Source organism: Guillardia theta (genome assembly GCF_000315625.1).
Source record: "Guillardia theta CCMP2712 unplaced genomic scaffold GUITHscaffold_5, whole genome shotgun sequence".
In the NCBI taxonomy this organism is placed as follows: domain Eukaryota; class Cryptophyceae; order Pyrenomonadales; family Geminigeraceae; genus Guillardia; species Guillardia theta.
The window spans coordinates 156,231-180,068 of NW_005434669.1; the positions used below are offsets into that span (position 1 = coordinate 156,231).

Consider the following 23,838-nt stretch of genomic DNA (forward strand, 5'->3'; position numbering starts at 1 on the left):
CCTCTTCTGCTGTCTCTGCTTGTAGTCTCCATCCTCCTCTTCTGCTGTCTCTGCTTGTAGTCTCCATCCTCCTCTTCTGCTGTCTCTGCTTGTAGTCTCCATCCTCCTCTTCTGCTGTCTCTGCTCGTAGTCTCCTTCCTCCTCTTCTGCTGTCTCTGCTTGTAGTCTCCATCCTCCTCTTCTGCTGTCTCTGCTCGTAGTCTCCTTCCTCCTCTTCTGCTGTCTCTGCTTGTAGTCTCCATCCTCCTCTTCTGCTGTCTCTGCTTGTAGTCTCCATCCTCCTCTTCTGCTGTCTCTGCTTGTAGTCTCCATCCTCCACTTCTGCTGTCTCTGCTTGTAGTCTCCTTCCTCCTCTTCTGCTGTCTCTGCTTGTAGTCTCCATCCTCCTCTTCTGCTGTCTCTGCTTGTAGTCTCCATCCTCCTCTTCTGCTGTCTCTGCTCGTAGTCTCCTTCCTCCTCTTCTGCTGTCTCTGCTTGTAGTCTCCATCCTCCTCTTCTGCTGTCTAATTCTCTATTCTTCTCAGGTGCTCCCTTCACTTGCGACTCAGTCTATGAGTTTTCCCGGAGACTTTGTCCTTGTGGGAATTGAGAGAGGACAGCCGAAGGAAGAGGAAAGGAGAAAGAGGGGGAAGTTGGTTGTCGAAGTGGGGGGATTGAGGATCAGGAGCGGGAAGACTGATTGTGAACGATGGGGGCGCAGGAGGAGGAGGAGGAGGAGGAGGAGTGAAGAAGGAGCGGAGAGGAGAAGATAGAGGGTAAAGGCCAAGGGTGAGGGGAGGAATATTTATCAAGAGGTCGATGGCAGCTTGCCTCGTGGGCTTCTTTCATTGTCTATCCAACACGTGAATGAATTCCGTGAGAAACTCTTCTGCTTGGTCCTGCGGGAGATGCTCAACAAAAGTTCACTCGGTGTCGAGGGCTGTTACCTTGACCAGTCTGCTTACTCTTGAGGATTCCAACAAGTTGTTCATCGTCAATGATATATCTTTACACGTCATCCTGTCAGTTTGTATCAGACTCGCAACACGGGCAATGATTCCCCTTGCACGCACTGGTTCCCTTGTATTGTCTCCATGGACATCAAGTCAAACAGGATCTTGTCATGCACTATCAAGACGTCGATGACAACATTTCAATCTCCCACCTTCATCAAGAGAGTCTGTTGCGACTCATCGTCCTCCTCAGACAACAGGCGCAAAGCTACTGTGAGAAGGATGGGAAGGTCGCTGTCAAAGAAAATGATTCTCCGAACAGATCCTTGATGGTTCTCTTTCTTGTCTTCTTGTAAAAGAAGGACATGCACAGCCACAAGCATCCTGCCGCAGCATGTTCACAACGGCTCTCTATGTCAGGTTGGGTTCAAAACACCTCTCCGCCTCGTTTTTCTCTCCTTCGTGCGAGTTGAGGATTTGGAGCAAAGTCTCGCCGAAGAATGATCCGTTGCGATGGTTGAGCAGCTGGTCTTTAAAGTCCGTCATGCTCATGGAAGCTTCCTTCCCCTCCTGCTGCGTGTACAAGATGTATAGGACGTTCACTGTAAGGGCGACCACTCCTCGCACAATCTGCTCACTCTCCGAGTCAAGCATGTCGAGGATGCTTGTGAAGGCTCCTATCACATTGGAGCAGAAACAAACCGCAAGATCGTATGATGGAGGGTTTGCTGTTTCACTGCTCCCAACAAACATCGCAATGTCCACAAGGAGGAAGAGGAGGAGCTTAATCCTTTCATTTTGATATCCCGCCTTGTTGTTGTCCGAGGTCAACTCGTGCAAGAAACGATTCAAGTCTTCATCGTTGATGAGAAACTTCGTGGCGTTCCGTATTAGTGAGCACAAGGCAACGATACATTGAAGTGAGAGTGCTTTCTCGCTGTGGATACATGTCAAGCCAGTGAAAAACAAAGATACAATTCTGAACGCATGCAGGAGTAAGTATGTACAAAATCACCTGTCGGATGAAAGATGCTTGTACACAGAAATGAGCCCCTTAATCTCCACGACATCGTGAGATCTTCGAGGCTGAGTTTGAAACTTACCAAGAATTCTTCATCATCTTGCACAACCTTAGCTGGTTCTTCGTTGTTGGTGCATGTTAGATGTTTCAGACTGAGTCAACTTGTACCTTGCTCGTTTATCTCCTCCAAGAACTTCACAAGAAGTACACGATAGTTCATCTCATCTTCACCGTCTCCTCCTCCTCCCTCCTCCCCCACTCTACCAATCCGCGCAACCCTGTTCATTGCACCAGCGCCATGGCGGGAAATTTTTTATCTGGGCCCGCACAGGTGAAATAAAGGCAACTTGCAGTGGACAGGAGATGAGGACTAATAAAGGAAATACCGGAGCCCCGGAGTCCGATCCGCGGCCGCAGGATGTTCAACAGGGTGATGATCGGATCCCGGAGGGGTTGATGTGGGTCGAGACGATGATGCCTTCACCGTAAGCCTGCGTCCCGTACAGTGTGTGGAGGTTCGGGAAGCCGTGTGTGTGGGGGGGGGTCTTCCCGATCTCGTGGCTTGCGCTCTTCACGTGATGAAGGTAGAAAATAAGGATGATCGCGGAGAGGATGGCGGTCATGGTGTAGTTGTAGTTGGTCACTACATCCTGCTTATTCACTGCTTCTGGTTCGGAGATCATGCCGCTGGATTCGTCCGTCTCGTAGTCGGCCATCCCTTTCGTCGCTGGACAGCGCTGCGTCATTCATGTGAATCCCTAGCGGGGAAAATCCGATCCGGTGGACCCTGCACGACACTGCAGCAGATTCGAGTGCACATCTTCACACCCACACACAGAGAACTCGTCAACTTGGCTGGGAGGTAAACGAAACCACCACGGAGAAGTGGGTGGCGCTCTTGGAGTTGTAGCTGCACACGATATTGCTGTCAGGCTCTCCTCACCGAAAGGCTTGATCGCCGCATGAAGGGACACCGCAAGGGTGGGATCCCCATATTGTACAGTAGTAAGTAGCGCACTACCGGAGGGTGATAAGAGAGAGAGGCTCGCCTCATCAAGTGGGGTATAAATGTTCGATAGTCAGAGACAGGGGCTCCGAGGGGCCAAGTAACCGCCGCCGCCGCCCGGAATGCAAGCCTAGCAGCTTTGCGAATCTGAAACTTGCATACTTGTGTCACAAACGTTGCGACCGTCACGGATGACTCATTCACTACGTGTGCATATAACTTCAACTCACACTCAGCTACGAAACTTGACAAGCCTCAACTTCGCGAGACTCCCTCCTTCACAGCAGCCCCAGCTCTGATGCCAGGCCCCACTCTCGAAACGCTTCCCCGGTCTCGTTGTAGATGAAACAGTAAGCGTCTGTCTCGTTCCCTCCTTTCTCCTGCACACAACAAGCCGTCAGCACGGCTCCCGTCTTTCTGGGCTCTTCGAGTCTCTCAGTGCCAGTCACCTACCACTGCGCAGTGATGCCCAAACTGACACACCCACACCTCCTCTTCGTCCATCGTCATCAGCTCGCCCAATCCTCCTGTCGAGAACGTGAGGGTGCGCGAGGGCAGCATGCCCGTGTACCTGAGATGAACTTCGACGTGTCGCCCGAGCCTGCCAATGAATCCGCTGGAGCCCAGCTATGTTCGACAATCTCTTCCCAGGTGGCGTTGAGAAAGCAGCCGGCGGTGTCGGGGTGCGACTGGTCCGAGGTGCTTGTCGTGATGGCACAGGCAGGGAGCTTCGAGTCCAACCCGACGGAAGAGGGCCACGAAGAGAACACGCATTCGAGAGGGTTGGACGACAAGGTGAAATACTTGAGAGGGGGAAGGCTTGCAAAAGCATCTGAGGGGATGAATGTCAACCTGTTGTTAGAAAGCCTGAGGGATTGCAAGCTTGACAGGCCGTCGAACGACCCCCGCTCTAGACTCGACAGTTGATTATAATCAAGGTCTATACTTCCCAAGCTTGTTAAGCCTTGGAACGCTCCCGCCGGAAGCGAGCTCAGCTGGTTGCTGGAAAGAATCAAAGTGTACAAGGTTGACAGGCCGTCGAACGACCCCCGCTCTAGACTCGACAGCTGGTTGGAGTCAAGCCTGAGCTCGTACAAGCTTGCCAAGCCTTGGAACGCCCCCGCCGGAAGCGAGCTCAGCTGGTTGTAGGAAAGAACCAAAGTGTGCAAGCTTGACAGGCCGTCGAACGACCCCCGCTCTAGACCCGACAGCTGGTTGTAATACAGCCACAGCTCGTACAAGCTTGCCAAGCCTTGGAACGCCCCCGCCGGAAGCGAGCTCAGCTGATGCTTGGCAAGATCAAGGGTTTACAAGCTTGACAGGCCGTCGAACGACCCCCGCTCTAGACTCGACAGCTGGTTGGAGTAAAGGTACAGGGAATTCAAGCCTGTCAGGTTCTGGAACGCCCCGGCCGGAAGCGAGCTCAGCAAGTTGCTGGATAGATCCAGGTGATATATGCTGGGCATGCCGTCGAACGACCCCCGCTCTAGACCCGACAGCTGGTTGTAACCAAGGTACAGCTCGTACAAGCTTGCCAAGCCTTGAAACGCCCCCGCCGGAAGCGAGCTCAGCTGGTTGTAGGAAAGAAACAAAGAGTACAAGCTTGACAGGCCGTCGAACGACCCCCGCTCTAGACTCGACAGCTGGTTGTAACCAAGGTACAGGGTTTGCAAGCTTGCCAAGCCTTGGAACGCTCCCGCCGGAAGCGAGCTCAGCTGTTGGGATGTAAGGCCAAGGAACTGCAAGCTTGACAGGCCGTCGAACGACCCCCGCTCTAGACTCGACAGCTGATTGGGGTGAAGGTACAGGTATTGCAAGTTTGCCAAGCCTTGGAACGCCCCCGCCGGAAGCGAGCTCAGCTGGTTGTCGGAAAGAATCAAAGTGTGCAAGCTTGACAGGCCGTCGAACGACCCCAGCTCTAGACTCGACAGCTGGTTGTAATACAGCAACAGCTCGTACAAGCTTGCCAAGCCTTGGAACGCCCCCGCCGGAAGCGAGCTCAGCTGATGCTTGGCAAGATCAAGGATGTACAAGCTTGACAGGCCGTCGAACGACCCCCGCTCTAGACTCGACAGCTGGTTGTTATACAGCCACAGCTCGTACAAGCTTGCCAAGCCTTGGAACGCCCCCGCCGGAAGCGAGCTCAGCTGGTTTTTGTAGAGATAAAGGGTGTGCAAGCCTGTCAGGCCGTCGAACGACCCCCGCTCTAGACTCGACAGCTGGTTGTTATCCAACTTCAGTTGGTATAAGCCTGACAGGTTCTGGAACGCCCCCGCCGGAAGCGAGCTCAGCTGGTTGTAGGATAGATCCAAAGTGTGCAAGCTTGACAGGCCGTCGAACGACCCCCGCTCTAGACTCGATGTCATGCCTCGGCGAAGGCTTAGATATGACAATCTTGTCAGGTTCTGGAACGCCCCCGCCGGAAGCAAGCTCAGCTGGTTGTAGGAAAGAAACAAAGTGTACAAGCTTGACAGGCCGTCGAACGACCCCCGCTCTAGAATCGACAGCTGGTTGGAGTCAAGCCTGAGCTCGTACAAGCTTGCCAAGCCTTGGAACGCCCCCGCCGGAAGCGAGCTCAGCAAGTTGCTGGATAGCTCCAAAGTGTGCAAGCTTGAAAGGCCGTCGAACGACCCCCGCTCTAGACTCGACAGCTGGTTGTTATACAGCCACAGCTCGTACAAGCTTGCCAAGCCTTGGAACGCCCCCGCCGGAAGCGAGCTCAGCTGGTTGTAGGAAAGATCCAAAGTGTGCAAGCTTGACAGGCCGTCGAACGACCCCCGCTCTAGACCCGACAGCTGGTTGTAACACAGCCACAGCTCGTACAAGCTTGCCAAGCCTTGGAACGCCCCCGCCGGAAGCAAGCTCAGCTGGTTGTAGGAAAGAACCAAAGTGTACAAGCCTGACAGGCCGTCGAACGACCCCCGCTCTAGACCCGACAGCTGGTTGTAGTCAAGCCTGAGCTCGTACAAGCTTGCCAAGCCTTGAAACGCCCCCGCCGGAAGCGAGCTCAGCTGGTTGTCGGAAAGAACCAAAGTGTGCAAGCTTGACAGGCCGTCGAACGACCCCCGCTCTAGACTCGACAGCTGGTTGTAATCCAACTTCAATTGGTATAAGCCTGTCAGGTTCTGGAACGCCCCCGCCGGAAGCGAGCTCAGCTGGTTGTGGGATAGATCCAAAGTGTACAAGCTTGACAGGCCGTTGAAAGTTCCTTGGGATATGTTGCTGATCCCTCGATAGGTCAGCCGCAGTGTCTGACACGTCGCTTGCTCGCAGTTGCCCGCCCTTGACAGCAATCCTTCATCGGAGATACTGAAGGTACACGACCCGCACGAGACCTGCTGCTCAGTGCGTGTTCCCGTGGAGGGTGATAAGAGAGAGAGGCTCGCCTCATCAAGCGGGGTATAGAGAAGAAAAGGCAGCACTCAGCGTCTAGCCAAACTTGTCGGAACACGGAACAAGTTGAAACTTGAAATCTAACAAGGGGGTTCAAAGGGAGGTAGGGTACACTGACAATACTTGACAGGATCGGATGGTCGGTACCGGTGTGATCGCTAGTCATATCATGCCAGCCGGGGGGTTAGGGTCAAGCAAGGTGACAGGCTCCAAACATATAGGGTCAGTGGTGGGTAAGTTGGTAGGGTGAGGGCCGGGGGGGCCCGGGGCGGCGGCGAGGCCCGAGGTGGATGTGGGGGGGGGTACTCCAGCCGCTGTAGCTTTGACCCGGGCCTATAGTCAAATATGGTCAAACATACTAGTCAAACCGTGACCATCAACTTGGTGACCGCTGGCCGTGACTGTCGGTCACTTTGGTCACTACGGTACGGCAGCGGTAAACAGGCTGAAAAAAAAAATACTCGGGGCATTTAAAAAAAAAATTCCATAACTTTAACCGGCGCAATGCCGGGGCAACCGCCGGCGCCGGCAAAGTGTTTTGAATAATTCTACCTAGTCTCTTAATTATGGTCAGTGTGAGGGGTCACGTATAGATAATTCTTGGGTATTGAAGGGGTGGTGGGTACCCTATCAATTTTAATCGTTCCATTAGATGAATTTATCCGGCAACATCACCCCTTAATATTCCTGGCTATTATCCGAAAAGATTGGGGTGGGTACATGTTCAATCAGGGGCGCCGGCCTTTTTGAGAAACACTACTATAATCAGCAATATTACTGGGGGGGACCCCACCCTCCTCCGGGATACCCTGACAAGCCGCCAGCCGCATCGCATCCTTCCTGGCATGTCATCGTCGAGCCATGTTTGCTTGTTTGGAACAGAATGCAAGATACCTCCGGCAGAATTAGGAGATAGTACTCTCATCCAGTGCACGGCTTGCTCGAAATACTTTCATCACCTTTGCGCTAACCAAATCAATGGTTGTGAAGATTGGAGTTGGTGTGGATGCGAACTGCCACTCGCGTCTGGAAGAGAGAAGGAGCTTGAAGAAAGACACAATGCAGATGCTGGTGCTGTTCCAGCAGTTCCTATCGGAGAGAGTCCAGCACTCTCCGATGCTGGGAGTGATAGATCTGATTCTGCAAGTTTGAACGAGGCCCCTGCAAGCAGTCAAAATTGGAGGAAGGTAATTGCGGATGTAAAGAACAGGATTTTATCCCAAGGTTCCAAGACCAGGTTGGTGATAACGACAAGCTATTTCCTGGTATTTTGAAATGGTTCATTCAATGGGGATCAGTCTCACATATGCACAGGTACGAATCAGTATGATAGATTTCTGATGTCTTTCCACCGAACTATGTCGGTACCAGCACAAGGCGACGGTGAAGAGTCGGAGGCAGCCAGGAGCTCAACGGATTTGTTATCGTGCCGGAGGAGAGTGTGTATAGAAATGGAAAGGCTGGGGATCAAAGCTGATGAGATAGGAACACATTCTGTAAGGAAGGTGAATAAGCCAAGTTTGTGGTGAATAGTGACTCGAGCTTACTTCCGGTATAGGGCGCTGCCACCTTCTGTGCAAGTGGAAGTACCCAATGCCCACCTGTAGTGGCACTTACAGGAAGAGCTGGGTGGGCAAATGGAGGGGTTTATGATCGATACTTCAAGTTCGAGGCAGCAGGTAGAATTTTGCTAAGTTAGTGACATTTGAAATGAGTTATATGCTCGCAGGGGATGCTTTTGTTGGAAGGACAGCGGCAGGATTGCGCATCGATTCTGAAGAATTTGCTATCCTTCCACCTCACTTTGGTCCTCAGCAAGACAGTTATGTCAGCGACGCAGTTCAATCGTGCTTCCCACACATCAGGCAGGAATTTCGAGGTGTAGCAGAACATGCTCTCGCGAGCTTGGTTTATCATTGGGACTATTTGAAGACTCGATTAGACGAGCATCACCTGATGTGGAGCTGTGCATTGGTTCGAACAGAAGGGATGCTGGATGAATTGAAGCGTCGAGTGAAGTGTGGGTTGCCTGGTGACCCGGGCATCGAAATGAGAAGTACTGGTTGCCCCCCTCATGTCATGCAGAACTTGCATTACAAGATGATTGCACAGGAGGTCAGACGACTCAAGGAGGAAATAAGCAAAATGAAGAAACGCCTCAGGAAGATTGACGGAAATGTTCGTGCTACCAAACGTCGCCGTCAAACTCACAGCGATATAGAAGAGGAAAGTGAGTTGCAAGGAATTGACAGTGGCGACAGTGACAGTGGCAGTGGCAGTGGCAGTGGCAGCGACAGTGACAGTGGCAGTGGCAGTGGCAGTGGCAGTGGCAGTGGCAGTGAGCGAGCTGCCGCGATGATGGGGGACGATGTTCGCCATCGCCAGATAATGAAGGCCTTCGATAGGATGGATAAAAAGATCGACAACATGATGGGGCGGGGTATGACAAATAATTTTACCAGATCTCCTGAGCATCAACAGGCAAATGAAGATACGATGACGGGGCGGGATGGCTCCGCAAGTGAGGATGAACATTCTGCACATGACATGGGAATTTCAACTTGGAAAGATGCAAACGTGTCAGGTTTCAACGGCACCAAACATTTTGGAACGTGGGAGAACGCATGGATTGCATGGCATTTTGGTGACACTGTGAAGAAACATCCTGCTTTGAAGGAATTGAGCAGAGCGCATATGGAAACCAAAGAAGAAGGAAGGAGATTTAGCGACTTGACCGTTCTTGTCGAAATTTTTGAAAGGTTCGTGAGGAGGGAAATCATGGAATCAGAGAACAGAGATGCAGAACTTGAACGGTGGAGAAGTTTTGTAGCAAGGCCAACACTGGCTGAAGCTCAACATTGGTTCAAAACATATGACAAAGGCTTTTTCAAATTGGTGAGTTCTAAGTCGAAGGCACGTACGAGGAGACAAGGACAATTGAAATGGACAACTTATGTTTGAAAAATGCGACAATGGAAGAAAAGTGATGTCAATGCATTTTTAAATCGTTGATCATCCATGTAATAAAGAAAAAGATTCATAGCACTGCAATATAATCTTGTTGAAGAAGATGAGAGTTGAAGGATGCAGCAAGACTCTCAAACGAAATTGTTCAAGTGTTTTTCACTCCGAGGCGGACTTGTGAGGTTGAAAGGTCATCGAACCCCCCTTCGCCCCCGGGGGTGGTCCAATTATGTGGTGAACAATAAAAATGACAGAAAACCTTCAGAGTTTAAAGAAAGTATATAGTGTGCCGGCCAAAGTCTTGGAAAGAAAAACAACTGAGGGTCGGAACCAGGCCCCCGGTGACCGGCCGCCGCGGGAGGCGTGCCGCGCTCGCGGCGCGGATCGGACGCGGCCGGGGGCCCCCCGGGACCGAGTCCGGGCCCGAAGATGCCCGATTGTCCTCGTACTGATTTTTGACTAACTTTGAGTAAAGGCGGCCCGGCGGTCCGCGCCGGATTCAACTACTAGTGTCCGGACTCCGGACGTGTTTTAAATTTCAAAAGGACTGGTCCACATCCGAATTTAGGCCCGCCCAGCCTGTTGTCGTACACTCGTGGTTTACTCAAAGTTAAGTTAAAAATCAGTACGAGGACAATCAGGAGAGTCGAGGAGGCTTGACCCTGACACTGTCGCACAGGCCACTGAACCGTTGAACGGCGAGAAGAAAAAGGACACTCCAGAGGACACTAGTCGGACTGACTCGGACCTTTAAAACCTGTGGTCGGTATGAGGGGCCAGTGAGTCAAACATCAATGCCTGGGCCGGCTGTGCCATCCATGACCGATGGCGGCGACCGGAGCTGGGACGGCTGCAAGATGGCGAGGTTTAGCAAGTTGCGACAGACCTGGACAATGAAGAATTGTGTAAGAAGCAGCTCGAAGTAGCCTGGCTTGACGGGAAAAGCAGCAGGTCCGTCGGAGTAGACGCAGGTTCTTACTATAATTCATGGGTGCAGCCCAGTCCATCGCGCACGTGCGCAATCGAGAGGCTCGGATACGAGAGTTGGAGTCGACGGTGCAGGAGCTGGAGCTCCAGCGAGAAGAGTACAGGAAGCTGAAGATCGTAGCCGATGCAGAGAAGAAGAATCTTGCAAGGCAAGGACTTCTTGTGCGGGAGAATGCTGCGAGAGATCGAGAGTCCAAGGCCATCGCAGGTGAGCAAGTCTTCAGAGTGGCGTTCTCTTGTCCCTCATAGCAGACTCTGACGTGTTTGCTCAGAGGGTCAAAGTCAGGTAGATCGATCGTTCATGGAAGCGCAGTATGCTCGTTCTAGGGCTTCAGAACAACGAGCACTGGCAGAGCTTGCAGACCTGAAGTCAAGATATGACATCCTCCTGCTGGAACATCAAGCCCTTGATATGAGGCGGCAGGCTGAGCATGATCAAGCTGTTTCAAACATGCGACAAGCGGCAAACACAAGGCTGTTCTCCGTGCTTTCTCTCCTTGAGAATTTTAACAAGTCTCTGGATGTCTTATATGAAGAGATCATGCAACTTCGACAAGACCGAACAGACTTTGCAAAAAAGTGCGTGAATCTGTGCGAGAAGATGAATTTCAAGCAGGTGAAGGTGGACTCGACACTGGAGTTCTTTGAATGTGAGAATGCGTTGGAGGAGGAGAAAAAGCGAGATCGAAGCATCTTGTCTATGCAGGCCATCGAGTTTCTGCTCTCAGACGACACGATAGCAAAGCCATTGCAAGCTTACCTCAAAGCCTCGGAAGACGCCAAAACACAACTGCTCCAATCATGCTCAAACCTCCCGGATGGGGCTGGTGAGCTTGTCCCGGAGTCGTCTGGACTGCAGGACGACAAGACGAGGGAGAAGATCGAGTTCGTAGACGCGAAGTTGAAGCTGAACCGAAGGTTCGAAGACTTGCAGACTGACACTGATCGCATCGCGTTGGAGAAGTCGGTGGTGACGGAGCTGTCGATGAGTCTGGGGATCAGCCAGGAAAGGTTCGAGGTTGAAAGATTCAGCAGAGGCAGCATCATTATCCACTTCTCTATCCTCCCGCAGAAAAAGGAAGACGCTCCCTTCGGCAGGCCTCTCGAGCGGAGGTCAAGCCAGCTGGAACGGAAGTCCAGCATGTTGGAGAGGAGGTCGAGTCAGCTCGAGCGCAGGACGAGCATGCTGGTAAAGGAAGAGCTCGACTCCGGTTTCATTGCGATGATCCTCAAGGACATGGTAAACGACCCTTCCTCAAGGCTGCGAAGAGGTCTTGTCCTCTCCTCCTGCACCGAGTTCTCCTGGATGGCTGCCCCTGAGATCCCGGCGAGGGAGGCGAAGCGAGAGATCAAACGGCTGGAGGTGGAGATCGAGGAGGTAAGCAAGTACCTGCGGGCGATCAAACAGCAAAAGGAGGATCAGGCAGAGGTCCTGCGACGAGCCGTGCACGCGAGCATCGAGATCCAGCGGGTCTACCGGGGGATGCAGGGGAGGGTGAAGGTCCGAAGGATTCACATGGCGATAGAGGCAGCGGACACGTTGCAGAGGGTGTGGCGGGGACACGTGGCAAGGGTGCAGTTCATGAAGATGAAGGAAGCGATGGACATGAAGAACGAGAGGGAGAGAGAAGCTCTGCTGCGAGAAGCCGCTTCCCTTGAGAAGATGCAGGCTGTAGCGCTCAGAGAGCTGGCGGAGGCAAAGCAGAGGTACAACGAGAGGAGGAACATCAAGTATGGCTACAGCTCGTCGGTGGCAGAGACATCGATGAAACCAAAGAAGAGGACCAGGGTCAGCATGGAGGAGAAGACGAGATGGTGGGAGGCGTACCAGAATGAAAAACTTCGGGACGCGCAAGAGATCTTATCGCAGGACATGAAGAACAACGATCATTCTATGTGCTTCGTCCCAGAGGAAGGGTTCAGCCTCAACTACCACGTCCGCCCCCTGATCTTCACCACCTACCAGGACTTCCGGGAGGAAAGGATGCTTCTTCTCAACGAGAGCTTCCCTTCCTTGCACCAGATGTGCTGCGACAGAGGCGTCGCCTTCTGCCCCGTTGACCCTTTCCTCCAGATCTATGACCAGACTACTCAGGGGAGGGGGCCGCAGGCATGGCAGTGGGTCGGCTTCGGAGAGGAGGCGATGCTTGACGACGAGCTAGTGCAGAGCAAGAGCATGCTGATGTGCTCGATGGAGGACGTGAAGGAGACAAACGTCTGGCTCTTCTTCGTAGGAGGGCGGTACGGGTGGGTCCCTCCTGCTCCCCTCCTCCGTCAGGCGAAGCAGAAAATCGAGTGGGCAAGAGAGTTCTACGAGGAGTCGGGGATGGAGAACTCTTCGCTGGGAGAAGTGATGTATACGGCGATCGTTGTGAACAGGATGGACGAGATTAGCACGAAGCTCAAGGGCAGGACCTTCTTCTTCCTCCGTGACGACACGTACGGCGATGCGTTCGCGCAGGAGATGGCGAAACGATTCGTCGAGGACGATCAGCAGGTTGTCAAGCAGCTCGAGAAGTTCAAGGAGAGTATCAGGATCCTGCCCAAGGGCATCTTGACGTTTGACAACTACAGGGACCCGATCTTTGCGGTGCGGCAGGCGACAGAATGGCTGCAGAAAAGCATCAAGTTGACCTTCCCCGTGCTCGCCAACAACTACGAGAGTCATCGTGACCGGCTCTGCCACAGCAGCCTCGCCCTGAGCAAGCGCTCTCCCTTCATCCAGCAGGAGGAGCTCTTCGACGTCCTTGACGCCCACATCGACCCGAGGCAGAACATGTTGGAGCCCATCGTGCTCGTCGGAGAGGGAGGGAGCGGCAAGACGACTCTCCTCTCCAAGTACCTGGAGCTGTCGAGAGGAAAGCTGCCTCAAGCCATGTGGTTTGCGCACTTCATAGGATGCAGCAGCGGCAGCAGCGACTACCAGCGACTCTGCGTCAACCTCCAACAAGCGCTGAAAGATCGCTTCTCGCTCCAGATTGAAGTGAACAAGAAGCTGCTGGGTACGATGCTCTTCTTTTGCTCCTACTTCTACTTCTACTTCTACTTCTACTTCTACTTCTTCTTCTATTTCTACGACTCACCACCACCACCACCTCTATCCTCTATCCTCTATCCTATATCCTCATACTTCCCCTCTGCCTTCCAGTCTCCTCCCTCCGTTCTCTCTCCCCTCTCTTGACACCCTTGCTGCTGCAGCGGAGAAGATGAGCAAGGAGCTATCGCAATGGCTCTCAGCAGCTGCTTCCAAGGGGATAGTCATCCTATTCATCGACGCCCTCGACGCCATCGACGACACCTACGATGGTTCTCCTCCTCTCACCTGGCTCCCCAAGAAGTTCCCAGCTCGCACGAGAGTCATCTTGACGTGCCGGGAAGGAGCTGCGGCCGAGGAGATCCGAGCGAGGGGCTGGAAAGTCCACCAGATGCCCAGCTGGACCAAGGAAGCAGCTCTCCTCCTAGCCGAGCAGCACCTCCAGCAGAGGAGTCAGTGGACGGACGTCGCTGACATCTCACTTGGCCCGCAACGCCTGGACAGGATCGTAGCGCACCCTCCTTGCTCCAACCCTCTGCACCTGCGGTACATGGTCGATGAACTCTGCCGGGAGCACCAGGCCACCAAGATCAACCCCAAGGACCTTCAGGTGGGGTGCGAGCTGGAGTGGCAGCTCCTGTTCCGTGCCAACGACGTCTGGGCGCTGCTTGACTACGTGCTGCATCGGTGGGAGCGACAGTTTGACACGGCCCGGTGCCCTCAGCTGGTCCGGAGAGTCTGCAGCCTGTTGTGGGGCAGCTGCTGGGGGCTGTCAGAGTACGAGCTCTTGTGTATGATGCCGGATGTACCAAGAGTTGTTCTTATGACGTTCTTGGAGAGCACAAAGTTTACCTGGATCAGATACAGTGGATACATCCTTATAGGCCACAGCTCCATGAGAGATGCGATCCAAAGGAGGTTTGAAGATTATCCGCTTCCTTGCTCCTCCTCCTCTTTGAAACCTCCTCTTCTTCTCACTCCTTCCTCATCCCCCCTCCTTTCCTTCCCTCTCTTGCCGCCTCCCTCTTCCTTCCTCCTTCCTCCTTCCTCTTGCCTCTTGCCTACGTCTTCCTCCTCTTCCAACTCCACCTGATTCTCGTTGAAAAGATTCGTGCCTGGACCACAAGAGCAGCGGGAAGTACATCGGTGAGCGAGGGAGAGGAGGTTGTACCCTCTGCTCACTTTCCTTCAGGCGTCTAGGTGAAACTACCCTCGTCTTGCAGCTCCTCAAACACCTTCAAGGCGGTTTCTGGAGATCTCTACCGCCGTCGAGGAGGAAGCTTGAGGAGGAGATCTATCACTGGAGGAGATCGGAGCAGGTCTTGCAAGGATGTTGACGTCCTTACTCACTTGACTTTCTGCCAGTGGGCAAATCTTATGGGCGTCTGCTCCGACATGTCGAAATTTCCGCTGGTAAGGCAGCAGAGGAGAAACAGAGTGAGGGGGAGGGGGTTGAACCAACGTATGCAGTTGTTTGAAGAGGACGACGCCGGGACCCTGTGACGCTGCTACGTCTGTCCTCTCCTCCGAGCTGAAGCTCCTGCTCGTACAGGCACTGCGACCTCCGAAGATGCGTCAGGGAGGCCGACAAGCACATCGATGCATACAAGGCAGGGGAGGGCGCGAGAGAGCGCAAAGTGACCAGCAGGACAGGGGCTGCTGGATGGGTTGAAGCGGTATGAGCGCCGCAAGGAGAGCGAGGGGAACGTAAGAGGAGCGGTATCTGCAGCTGGGATCTGACTGAGGAGCAGCTGGAGAGGATAGGAGTGCTGCTGGCGAAGTTCTTGGGGGAGATGGGAAGGAACAAGGAGGCGACAGAAATGTACGAGACGATTCTGAACCAGCCGGCACAAGGCCTACAAGGCTCCACAGAGACGCAACATCAAGTGGCTGAGCTCAGGTACGTCGACCGCTCTCCCATCAGCCTGGTGAGATCGACAAAGGATTCTCTATGGAGAGATCTTGCTGCGCACCTGGAAGGATGCCACGGCAGGGACGGCAGAGAGGTCGTTCGTGCTGGTCAACAAGGCGCAGGTCTGTAGAGGCGGATCGGTGGGAGGCGCTGAGACCGGGAACAGGATCAGTTCAAGTATGCGTTCGAAGCTCTGAAAGAGTTGTTGGTGCATGGTAGGCCGGCAAAACTCCCTCCCTCTCTCCCTCCCTCCCTCCCTCCCTCCCTCCCTCCCTCCCTCCCTCCCCTCCCCTCCCTCCCTCCTTTACGTTCGGTGCAGATGAGCGAGAGGTGGAAGGGATCACGAAAGATCAAACAATCTCGCAAGAAGAGAAGGACGTCGCACTATCGCAAGCTGAGCTGACGCTGACAAAAGCTAGAACTTCATTCACAGCTGTCCTGTGTAAACTCGGTCATTCAATCGGTCATGGATGATTCTGAAAAGCCCTGATAGCACAGCAGGAAGATTGGAATACTTGGCGGGAGACTTTGAGTCAAGTCAGTTGCACTTCGAGCAGGTGGCGTGTCTTGTTGTGACTTCATCCCCTCGCTCCCTTCCTTCACTTCCTTCCTTCACTTCCTTCGCCTCTTACTCAACTGAATGCCAGGCAGCCTCCTTTGCGGATCAACACCTCAACCCGACTCATCCGCTCATAGCTGAGGCTCTGCTGGGCTTGGGTAGTCAGACTTGGAGTCATCCTGCACTGAAGGCGTCGCAGGCGACTTGCTGTTTCAGAGGGGGAGGTACGAGGACGCAGAGAGAGCGACGAGAAGGTCCATGTCAATCCGTCAGGTGAAGTCACAACCGCGCTTGACAAGCATGACACGCTCGCAGATCAACCTCGGAGGAGGTCATCCGCTCTTTGCCGAATCGATCGACAGCCTAGCAAAGATCATGGAGGCGACAGGTGCTGCCCGGTTGCTCCTGCAGGCGCTCAAGCCATTGCTGCAGGCAGGAAGTTTGAGTTCGATCAGCTGACAGCAAGAAGCGCCAAGATCATGTCCGAGCACGGTGACTCGATGCCATGTCGTGTGACAGTCTGACGCACGTGCTGCAGCCGTGGAAACCGCGTCCTTGACCCGCCAGGTGATGTGAGAATTCTGCTCGGAGTGTTGCTGAACCTTGAGCAGAGCACAAGAGTTGTGCAGGAGGATCTGGAGGGATCGTCGATGTTTGGCTCAATCCGCAAAGATGTTTACTAGCATTGTTGATCTATATACATGTTTCTCGTGTTCTTCTTCTCTTCTCGCTCAGAAAAGAACCTTGGTGATGTCACTCTTCAGTCCATGCTGGGCCACTCCTGCAAAGACGATCAAAGCATGAAACCAGGGGTATCTCCTCGCACCGAACATCTCCAACGTGTTCCTGGAGCCATAGATGCTGCTCGTAGTTCGAAACATTGAAGTTTTGTTCTGCGATGTCAGCGCTGGCACCTTCTGGTCGACCGAGTGTTCTCGATCATCGTCCGGCACTGCAATTCTCTTCTCCTTCACAGACGCAACTCCGTGATCGAAATACTTGACCAGGCGCGTCTCGAAGCCTCTCGGCTGCTCTACAAGTGTAAGAGAAATGGCGCAGACTCCTTGCAGTGACCTTGCAGTCCTCGGGGCGAGCTTTCAGGTAGCCCCAATTCTCTTCGAAGGCTGATGCTACCTGTTGCTCCTTCACAACAGCCGCCTGCAGTTGCATGTGTCAGTGATAGCTGCGAATGGAGAGGAAGACTAAAGCATAAATACAATGAGCTCCTTTCTCTCAACTTCCATTCATCTCGATTTCTGATGTTTCTGTCTTGTTGTATCACATTGGTCTATTTCTATTGTGTTGCTGTGACTGCTTATTTCTGCAGTCTGATGTAAACTGGTGGATGAATGGACATGCTTTCAAGAAATTCATCTGCTTCTCCCTCATTTCTCAGATCATGCTGTATGTTTTTCCTCTCAATGTTTTCCGCCCGACATATCCAGATCGATCGGGCAATTTTCACCAATACCTTCCTGCCTGCATACATTCGCTAGCGCTGAATTCTCATCACGTCATAACTGTCGATCTTCCTCCTCCCCTTCCCTCCTCTCCTCCCCTCCTCTCCTCCTCTCCTCTCTTCTCTTCTCCTCTCTTCCTCTCCTCTCTTCCTCTCCTCATGACTTGTCCTCACCTTCCAGTTCTCCATCTCCGCCACCGCGCTTCTCTCCTTAGGCATTTCCGTTGCTACCGGCTGGAGACCACCCCTCCCGACCTCGTTTTAGTACTACAGGAATTAGGGGGTCCTGAATGGGGGGTCAAAAACTTTCGGGTAGGGAAAAAATGGCAGTGCGGAGCGGAGGAGGAGGCGGGAGAGAAGGAGGTGCCGAAGAGGTCATAAATGTAGCAAAGAACAACAAGACGAGGACAAGAAGAATCTCATGGAAGAGTTATGTGATTATGATGTTTTTATTCTTCGCCGGAGGTATGTAAAACTGCAAACCTGCTGATTCGTTGATTCGTTTTTTTGAATTTCTGCTTTTCCAGGATTTGTATATACGTTGGTTAGAAGGTCAATCTCTCCAGAATCGTTTCGGACATTCTTATCTACAATACTAGAACTCTCTCCCTTGCTCTCACAGCGCCCACCACAAACAGAGTTGTCAACATCAATTGAATTCAAATTGGGGGATGAAATCCTGGATTTCAACATGCCAAGATGTGCAAATGGAACGAGCAATTCTACATCAACCATATCGAATACTGACAATCTGTCGGAAGAATTCACGGTGGACGATGAATCCTGTATGTTTGTTGCTAACTCCTCAAACATCTTTTTGGTGGTGAACGAACCCGTAAATCAACAGATCTTTAATTGTTCCTCCACCGATGAGGTGCGGATTTTTCCAGGCAAGACTCTGCCACAAGGGATTCTTATCAGTGAAGATGGAAAGTTGGTGGGTTCAACAGAAAACCCCATGGATCCTGCAGTCTTCAAACTCTGCTGGGCAGACTCTACCCGCGAAGTGTGTATTGATTCAACGCTGCAAGTCCTTTCTTCCTTGCGGCAGGTGGAGTATCCAAGAGATGTCTTGAAGCTCGACAAGGTTGTTCATGTTTCAGTGCAGTTATCTGCACCTTCTCACTGCCATCCGCTGACTCTTGGATCTGTTCCTTCAGCATGTTTCAACTCGCCTGTGTCCAAGATTGCATGACAACATGGGCCCGTTGAGCTTCAAAGTGTACCCTCCCCTTCCATCAAACCTGTCTTTGAACGAAGCGGATGGTTGCTTGACTGGCAGTCCGAGTAATCAAAAAATGCCTGGGAACGATTGCAAAGGTCTGAACGTTCTTTCCAGGCTCAAGAAGCGACATGCAGCTGTACACTGTTACCGTAAAGAACATGCTTGGGCATACCAAGGATATTTCGCTGCGCATTCAAGTTCACCACAGCGTGAGGAGCTCTCTTCGGGTAAGCCTTGATCGACCAGGAATGATAGGATGCTGAAGCTTCCCTGTCATACAGAACACGATTGGAGGACTTAGCTCTATCTTGTTGATGGTTTAATTGACGAGGCGATTGAAAGTACCCACTGCACTGTCATGCCATGTGACTAAGCCAGCCAGTACCTCTAGCGATGTCCTGAACCGGCCGATGAGCGGCCTGCCAGCGATTCAATGCCACTCCGATCATCGGATATCCGATGATCGCCGTGACGACCATAGTAGTACCTCGGACTGGACTCGCCGGTCGCCGCCGCCGCTTCCGAGACCGCCTCACTGTCCGATCGCGGCCCAGAGTCTGATCGAGTCGGCCCGGATCAGCCCATGACTCGGAGACACCTGGCCACAGTGGTCACACGGTCCGATGGCGCAAGCCGTCTCTCAGGCTCGGACTCCGAGGGCCCGGACCGTACTCAGAGCTTCCTGGCCAGCTGTTCCTGGCACCGTGGCAGGATAATCACTGAAGCAGGCTCCCGGCAGTGCTAGTGATCCTCGGGACATCGCTGGCATGGCCGTGCGGGGGACTTGTCCTTGGCGCCGTTAAGTGAAGGTATCAGTTAAGTTTGGGGGACAGCAGTCGGCAGGATTGGGTTTGGTTCTTGCTGTCTTTTCTCTTCTCGCCGTTTGGCCTGTGCGACAGTGTCAGGGTCAAGCCCGGCCTCCTCGACTCTCCTGATTGTCCTCGTACTGATTTTTAACTTAACTTTGAGTAAAAGATCCTCGTACTGATTTTTAACTTCACTTGGAGTAAAGAGGAGCCGCCGGGGTACAGCACCGTCGGTAGTATCCGGTGATTTGATAAAACTTTTTATACCAGCCTGGAAGATTCATACACTTATGAATCATGGTACACCTCAATAATAAAAAACAAGCTTAGAAACTGTACCTAAGAATTTCGTTTACAAATAAATCTATACAAAAGTTAATATTTAACGTACAATTATAATATTATTTTGTTGAAAAATACGGTACAACAGGGCAGAAACAGACTTGTTCACCATTTTAAAACAAGGACCCCTCATCCCCACTCGTGCTTGCCCTCAAAATAGCAAGAGGGAGACTGGGAAGGGTTTCATTGGTAGGGGTGGGGGGTGTTTCTGCAGTCGAAATGTGAGGGTAGTTCTGTTCTATCACCCCTTTAATTCACCATTCTCCCAGGGGATAAGCGGGTGGTATTTTGAGAAATGTAAGGTTGGGGGTCTATTGTATGGGGTAGGGGTAATAGTTTTCCAGAAATAGAACAGAAGCTTATAAGAAGAAGGCGGCGCGAAAGCAGCCAGCAAGTGCAAGTAAGATAACGCATGCGGAACATGACAATGTGCATGCAGTATGAATGTGTTATGTCCTCCCAGACCTGCTCTCTGTTGATGATTCAGACACTTGCATGACTTGCTACACTCTAAATCGCTATCTTATTTGTTGGGACTTATATCCGGCATGAACCTGTTCTAATCACTCATTACAGTGTTCTCCATCCTCGAGTCCGTAGCTTTCGACACCGGCTATGCTGGTTCCAGCGGCATCCAGCCCCAGTCCTGGGTTAACGGCAATGGCACCTCCTACATCTACTTCGGCTCTGGCGAGTTCGATGGACAGGGATCTGGCCACGACTTCTACGGAACTGTGAGTTCTGACTTGTGCGTTTAAGATTGTTTCTGACAAGAATGCAGCTCTACATGCCCTCCACCGGCTACGTCAACAACTGCGATGGTGGACGCTCCCACACCTACTGCGATTACCGCCAGCAGTAAATCTGTTCCATACAATAAACGAAATTTATTCTTCCCATCTTGTTGGTTTGTTACTTGGCGCCCCACATTGCTTCCAAGCATGAGCATGTCGATTGGTCTTTGGCACACCTGCGATCTACCACTCTGGCATTTTCAGTGTTGAAAAGGTTTGGCGTAGTCAAGTGTGAATAGACCAGACTATAATCGCAGATGACTCTCGTTCAAAGTCAAGCATGCGACGTGATAAGAAAATGGCAGCTCATGGCCATCATAACGATTCAGGCTCGAATCATCCTCAAGGGCTCAAGTTCAACAGACTTGCGAGAATCAGCATTTCAATACGACTACTTTGACTTGAATGAGGTTAATTTCAAGGAAAGAGCTCAGTCCTCTTGACGAATGTGAAAGCATTGTATGTACATGTCGGATTGTCATTAATACACATGTGATCTAAATGGCAACTTGGCAGTGTCTCAGATCGAAACCATTGGCTGAGGGCTGCGATGGTAACATTTCAACAACCCAGTCGAGAAACCAAGTGTGCACATACCTCTGTGTAGGTCTCGTGGCGGGGATGAGATGATGGCCTTCCTCTCGGTCAAGAGGTTCGTAGGGTCGACCATTGCGCGAAGAGTAACTGTGAGAACTCAAGTCCGAATCCCACGGAAAATGTCGATGCATGTCGGCAGCATAATCTGGTAACCGAGCAGTGATCTGAACGGGGAATCAGTCAGACATGCTGTGTGCAACGGAAAGAACATGAGAAAAAGATTGTTGCTCATACCTGTTGGGTGAAATCCTCTGGGAATAATCTGGGACCTCCGTGAGGTCGAATACCAAGTCTTGCTAGGTATTTGTTGCGGTGATGTACATGGTGGGTATACACGGCAGGTGTTGAGTAGCCAGTCACATGTGCCTCTCGTGCTTCTTCACGAGCTTTCTTTAGCTCGCGATCCTGTAGTGCAGCAGCCGAAGCATTCAACCAGCCTCCTTCCTTGATATCAGCCAACAGAAGCAATATTGTCAGTCCTGCTGAAGCTGTTGCAACCTTGCCGAACATCAACATGACGTCTCTGTACATTTCCGCGAATTCTGCAGGAGTTGTGTTCGGGCGGTTAGCATCTGGAAGCAACGGTGCAATGATCAGAGGAAAAACTGCAAGACCAAGATTCTGAAAAGCAGTCATCAGGCCATAGGCCATCCCCATTTTGTTCATGTCCACAACAATAGCTATGCAAGGCCACAAAGCCGAAGCACAAATCGAGTAACACAAACCCATACCGACCACTCCAATGATAGGAGAGAAATTGTCCATAAACGAGAAGCAAAGGAAAATGGTTGCCACACTCGAAGTTGATATCAGAATCCAAATGATTGCACGACCTGTCTTGTCCACTAGATATCCAAACAAGGGACAAGCTAGGGCTGATACAGTATACGGCATGCTCATCACAAATGCAGCTTGCTTCTCTGTCGTTGAATACCTTTGCTGCAGAAATTGAACGCCATTTTGTAAGAAAACAAATACGGAGGCGTAAAAGGTGATCGTCACGCCAAAAACAATCCAAACTGAGAGCGGAAACGACGAAATATCAGATAGGTGCACTTCGTCTGCTTCAACGAATATATCATCTTCGCAGCTCTGAACAGACATAGCACGATCTTCGCTCGCTTTCGATTTCTCGGCATGGTGGTCCATCCAGTTCAAAAGCATGCAACAAATATGAGAAACAACGCAGGTGAAGAGGCCCGCATACATTGCCCATGTAAACCCACCAATATCAGAGTTGGTGAACATGTCCATGACTGCAGGGGATATGTCAAAATTCACTGCACTACCTAGACGTGAGAACGACAACACAATTCCGAACGCTGTAGCCAATTCTGTGCCTTTGAACCACTTCGCCGTATATGCACTTTGCGCTACTGTCAAGGTCTCCCCCCCCAGCCCGAAGACGAATCTTCCTATCAAGACGATGCCGAGGCTGTGAATCTGAGTGCCATAAGACACCATCCCTTGCCCTACAACAAGGATGAAACAACAAATGAAACAGCCCCATCGGACACCTAGGTACTTGTCAATGATATAGCCCCCAAGGAACACTTGTACGGTATTGGGCCAACTATAAAGAGAGTAGAGCAAATTATATTGAAGCTGAGTCAACCCTTGAAAGTGATCAAAGAATTTTCCTTTTAGAGCACCTGGGATATCGTAACAATAGTATGATCCAAAAGTAAGAAAACAAATGAGCAATAAAACAACCGATCGATAAGGCAATCGTGAGTGATGCCAGAATCCCTTTTTAGTTTCATGGAATGCCGAGTACGGTTGATCGATCATCATGCTTTTCTTCAAAACGTTCCAGCAAGAAGAGATCAACGAGCTTCAAACTTTGTTCCGAAAACCTTTCCGAATTATTTGGTTGCGTCCATTTCCAGATTACTCAGCAGCATACATCCGAGGAGCAGGAGGGAGACAGTGAGCTCGCAGGAAGGACAGGAGATGAACAGCAGGATCTAACCCGTATAAGTTTGCTGGGATCCAATCACATCCTTCTCGGCATCAGGTTCAACGCGCTTCTCTCCATCTAGCATGACCACAGGAAATCCCATACATCCCTAGGAAACCCCACCCCACCCGAAAACCTCTTCGACACCCTCTACCCATGGAAAAAATATTTCACCCGTACTAAACCACATGTACCCGTCCTTTTGACTCATCACCCCCTCGAAACTTGATCAGTACCCCTACTAATTTCCTTTATCAACCTGAAGATGTCTCAAAGTACCCACACATTCACACAAGTACCCATGAAAATACCAGTACCCTACCCACCTTTCTAAATGACCATCCCTCAGAACCTACTAAAACACTTAAAACATTTGTTATGTTAGAACTGTACTGATAAAATAAAGTAATGAATAAAATTGTAGTACTAAGATTTCTAAAATCTTGTTGCATCAAAGTTGCATTATTTATCAACACAAATTTTAGTCAAATATCTTCAAACGAATAAGTACACACACTACACATTTTGTACGTGAATCAGAACTGCTGGAAGCAAATTATCCTTTTAGTGCATCTCAAGGGTACAAATAAAATAATTTATAAAATAATTTATAACCACTTTTTGGTTGTCCCACGACTTCATTGAAGCTGAGGCGGGTCGGGGGATCCGTGCAAGTAAAGCGAACAATGCAGGACAGAGGCAAAGGCGGAGAGGAGGGAGGAGGGAGGAGAGAGGAGGGAGGAGGGAGGAGGGAGGAGGGAGGAGGGAGGAGAGGAGGAGGAGATGACGTTGGATCTTGATGGACTCTGTTATGATCTTAGCGAGAATGACCCACGTTGGAGGTATC

At 51.5% G+C, this 23,838-nt stretch overlaps 7 protein-coding genes across 7 annotated transcripts; 3 read left to right on the forward strand and 4 right to left on the reverse strand.

Annotated features, from left to right (window-relative positions):
• Positions 1-824: 824 nt before the first annotated feature.
• GUITHDRAFT_160869 (hypothetical protein) lies at positions 825-2,149 on the reverse strand (the record flags this gene model as incomplete). The annotated part of the gene is made up of 8 exons (XM_005840491.1): positions 2,122-2,149; positions 2,036-2,073; positions 1,948-1,991; positions 1,369-1,869; positions 1,145-1,316; positions 1,053-1,096; positions 927-999; positions 825-878 (listed from the first exon to the last, which is right to left on the reverse strand). Exons 4-8 carry the CDS (start codon positions 1,683-1,685, stop codon positions 825-827), a joined length of 660 nt encoding a protein of 219 aa, XP_005840548.1. The 5' UTR covers positions 1,686-1,869; positions 1,948-1,991; positions 2,036-2,073; positions 2,122-2,149.
• Positions 2,150-3,237: 1,088 nt separating this feature from the next.
• GUITHDRAFT_100553 (hypothetical protein) lies at positions 3,238-6,350 on the reverse strand (the record flags this gene model as incomplete). Its single annotated transcript, XM_005840492.1, has 5 exons — positions 3,238-3,339; positions 3,413-3,486; positions 3,531-4,201; positions 4,295-6,241; positions 6,295-6,350. The coding sequence occupies 5 exons, from the start codon at positions 6,348-6,350 to the stop codon at positions 3,238-3,240; spliced, it is 2,850 nt and encodes a 949-aa protein (XP_005840549.1).
• Positions 6,351-10,303: 3,953 nt separating this feature from the next.
• GUITHDRAFT_132680 (hypothetical protein) lies at positions 10,304-16,491 on the forward strand (the record flags this gene model as incomplete). Its single annotated transcript, XM_005840493.1, has 19 exons — positions 10,304-10,511; positions 10,576-13,305; positions 13,502-14,255; positions 14,445-14,483; positions 14,530-14,656; positions 14,703-14,750; positions 14,808-14,836; positions 14,890-15,013; positions 15,089-15,265; positions 15,318-15,371; positions 15,416-15,464; positions 15,569-15,700; positions 15,751-15,806; positions 15,897-15,966; positions 16,008-16,081; positions 16,124-16,196; positions 16,241-16,300; positions 16,347-16,375; positions 16,420-16,491. 19 exons carry the CDS (start codon positions 10,304-10,306, stop codon positions 16,489-16,491), a joined length of 4,905 nt encoding a protein of 1,634 aa, XP_005840550.1.
• A 48-nt stretch (positions 16,492-16,539) lies between these two features.
• Positions 16,540-17,486, reverse strand: GUITHDRAFT_100555 (hypothetical protein; the record flags this gene model as incomplete). Its single annotated transcript, XM_005840494.1, has 4 exons — positions 16,540-16,589; positions 16,635-16,836; positions 16,883-16,966; positions 17,442-17,486. The coding sequence occupies 4 exons, from the start codon at positions 17,484-17,486 to the stop codon at positions 16,540-16,542; spliced, it is 381 nt and encodes a 126-aa protein (XP_005840551.1).
• Positions 17,487-17,958: 472 nt separating this feature from the next.
• Positions 17,959-18,815, forward strand: GUITHDRAFT_100556 (hypothetical protein; the record flags this gene model as incomplete). The annotated part of the gene is made up of 4 exons (XM_005840495.1): positions 17,959-18,354; positions 18,428-18,554; positions 18,607-18,719; positions 18,774-18,815. The coding sequence occupies 4 exons, from the start codon at positions 17,959-17,961 to the stop codon at positions 18,813-18,815; spliced, it is 678 nt and encodes a 225-aa protein (XP_005840552.1).
• Positions 18,816-20,218: 1,403 nt separating this feature from the next.
• On the forward strand, positions 20,219-20,537 carry GUITHDRAFT_150220 (hypothetical protein; the record flags this gene model as incomplete). Its single annotated transcript, XM_005840496.1, has 2 exons — positions 20,219-20,374; positions 20,422-20,537. Coding segments are annotated over 2 exons (237 nt in total), but the record flags the coding sequence as incomplete, so codon positions are not given.
• A 591-nt stretch (positions 20,538-21,128) lies between these two features.
• Positions 21,129-23,011, reverse strand: GUITHDRAFT_160870 (hypothetical protein; the record flags this gene model as incomplete). The annotated part of the gene is made up of 2 exons (XM_005840497.1): positions 21,266-23,011; positions 21,129-21,176 (listed from the first exon to the last, which is right to left on the reverse strand). The coding sequence occupies exons 1-2, from the start codon at positions 22,823-22,825 to the stop codon at positions 21,129-21,131; spliced, it is 1,608 nt and encodes a 535-aa protein (XP_005840554.1). The 5' UTR covers positions 22,826-23,011.
• Positions 23,012-23,838: the final 827 nt, after the last annotated feature.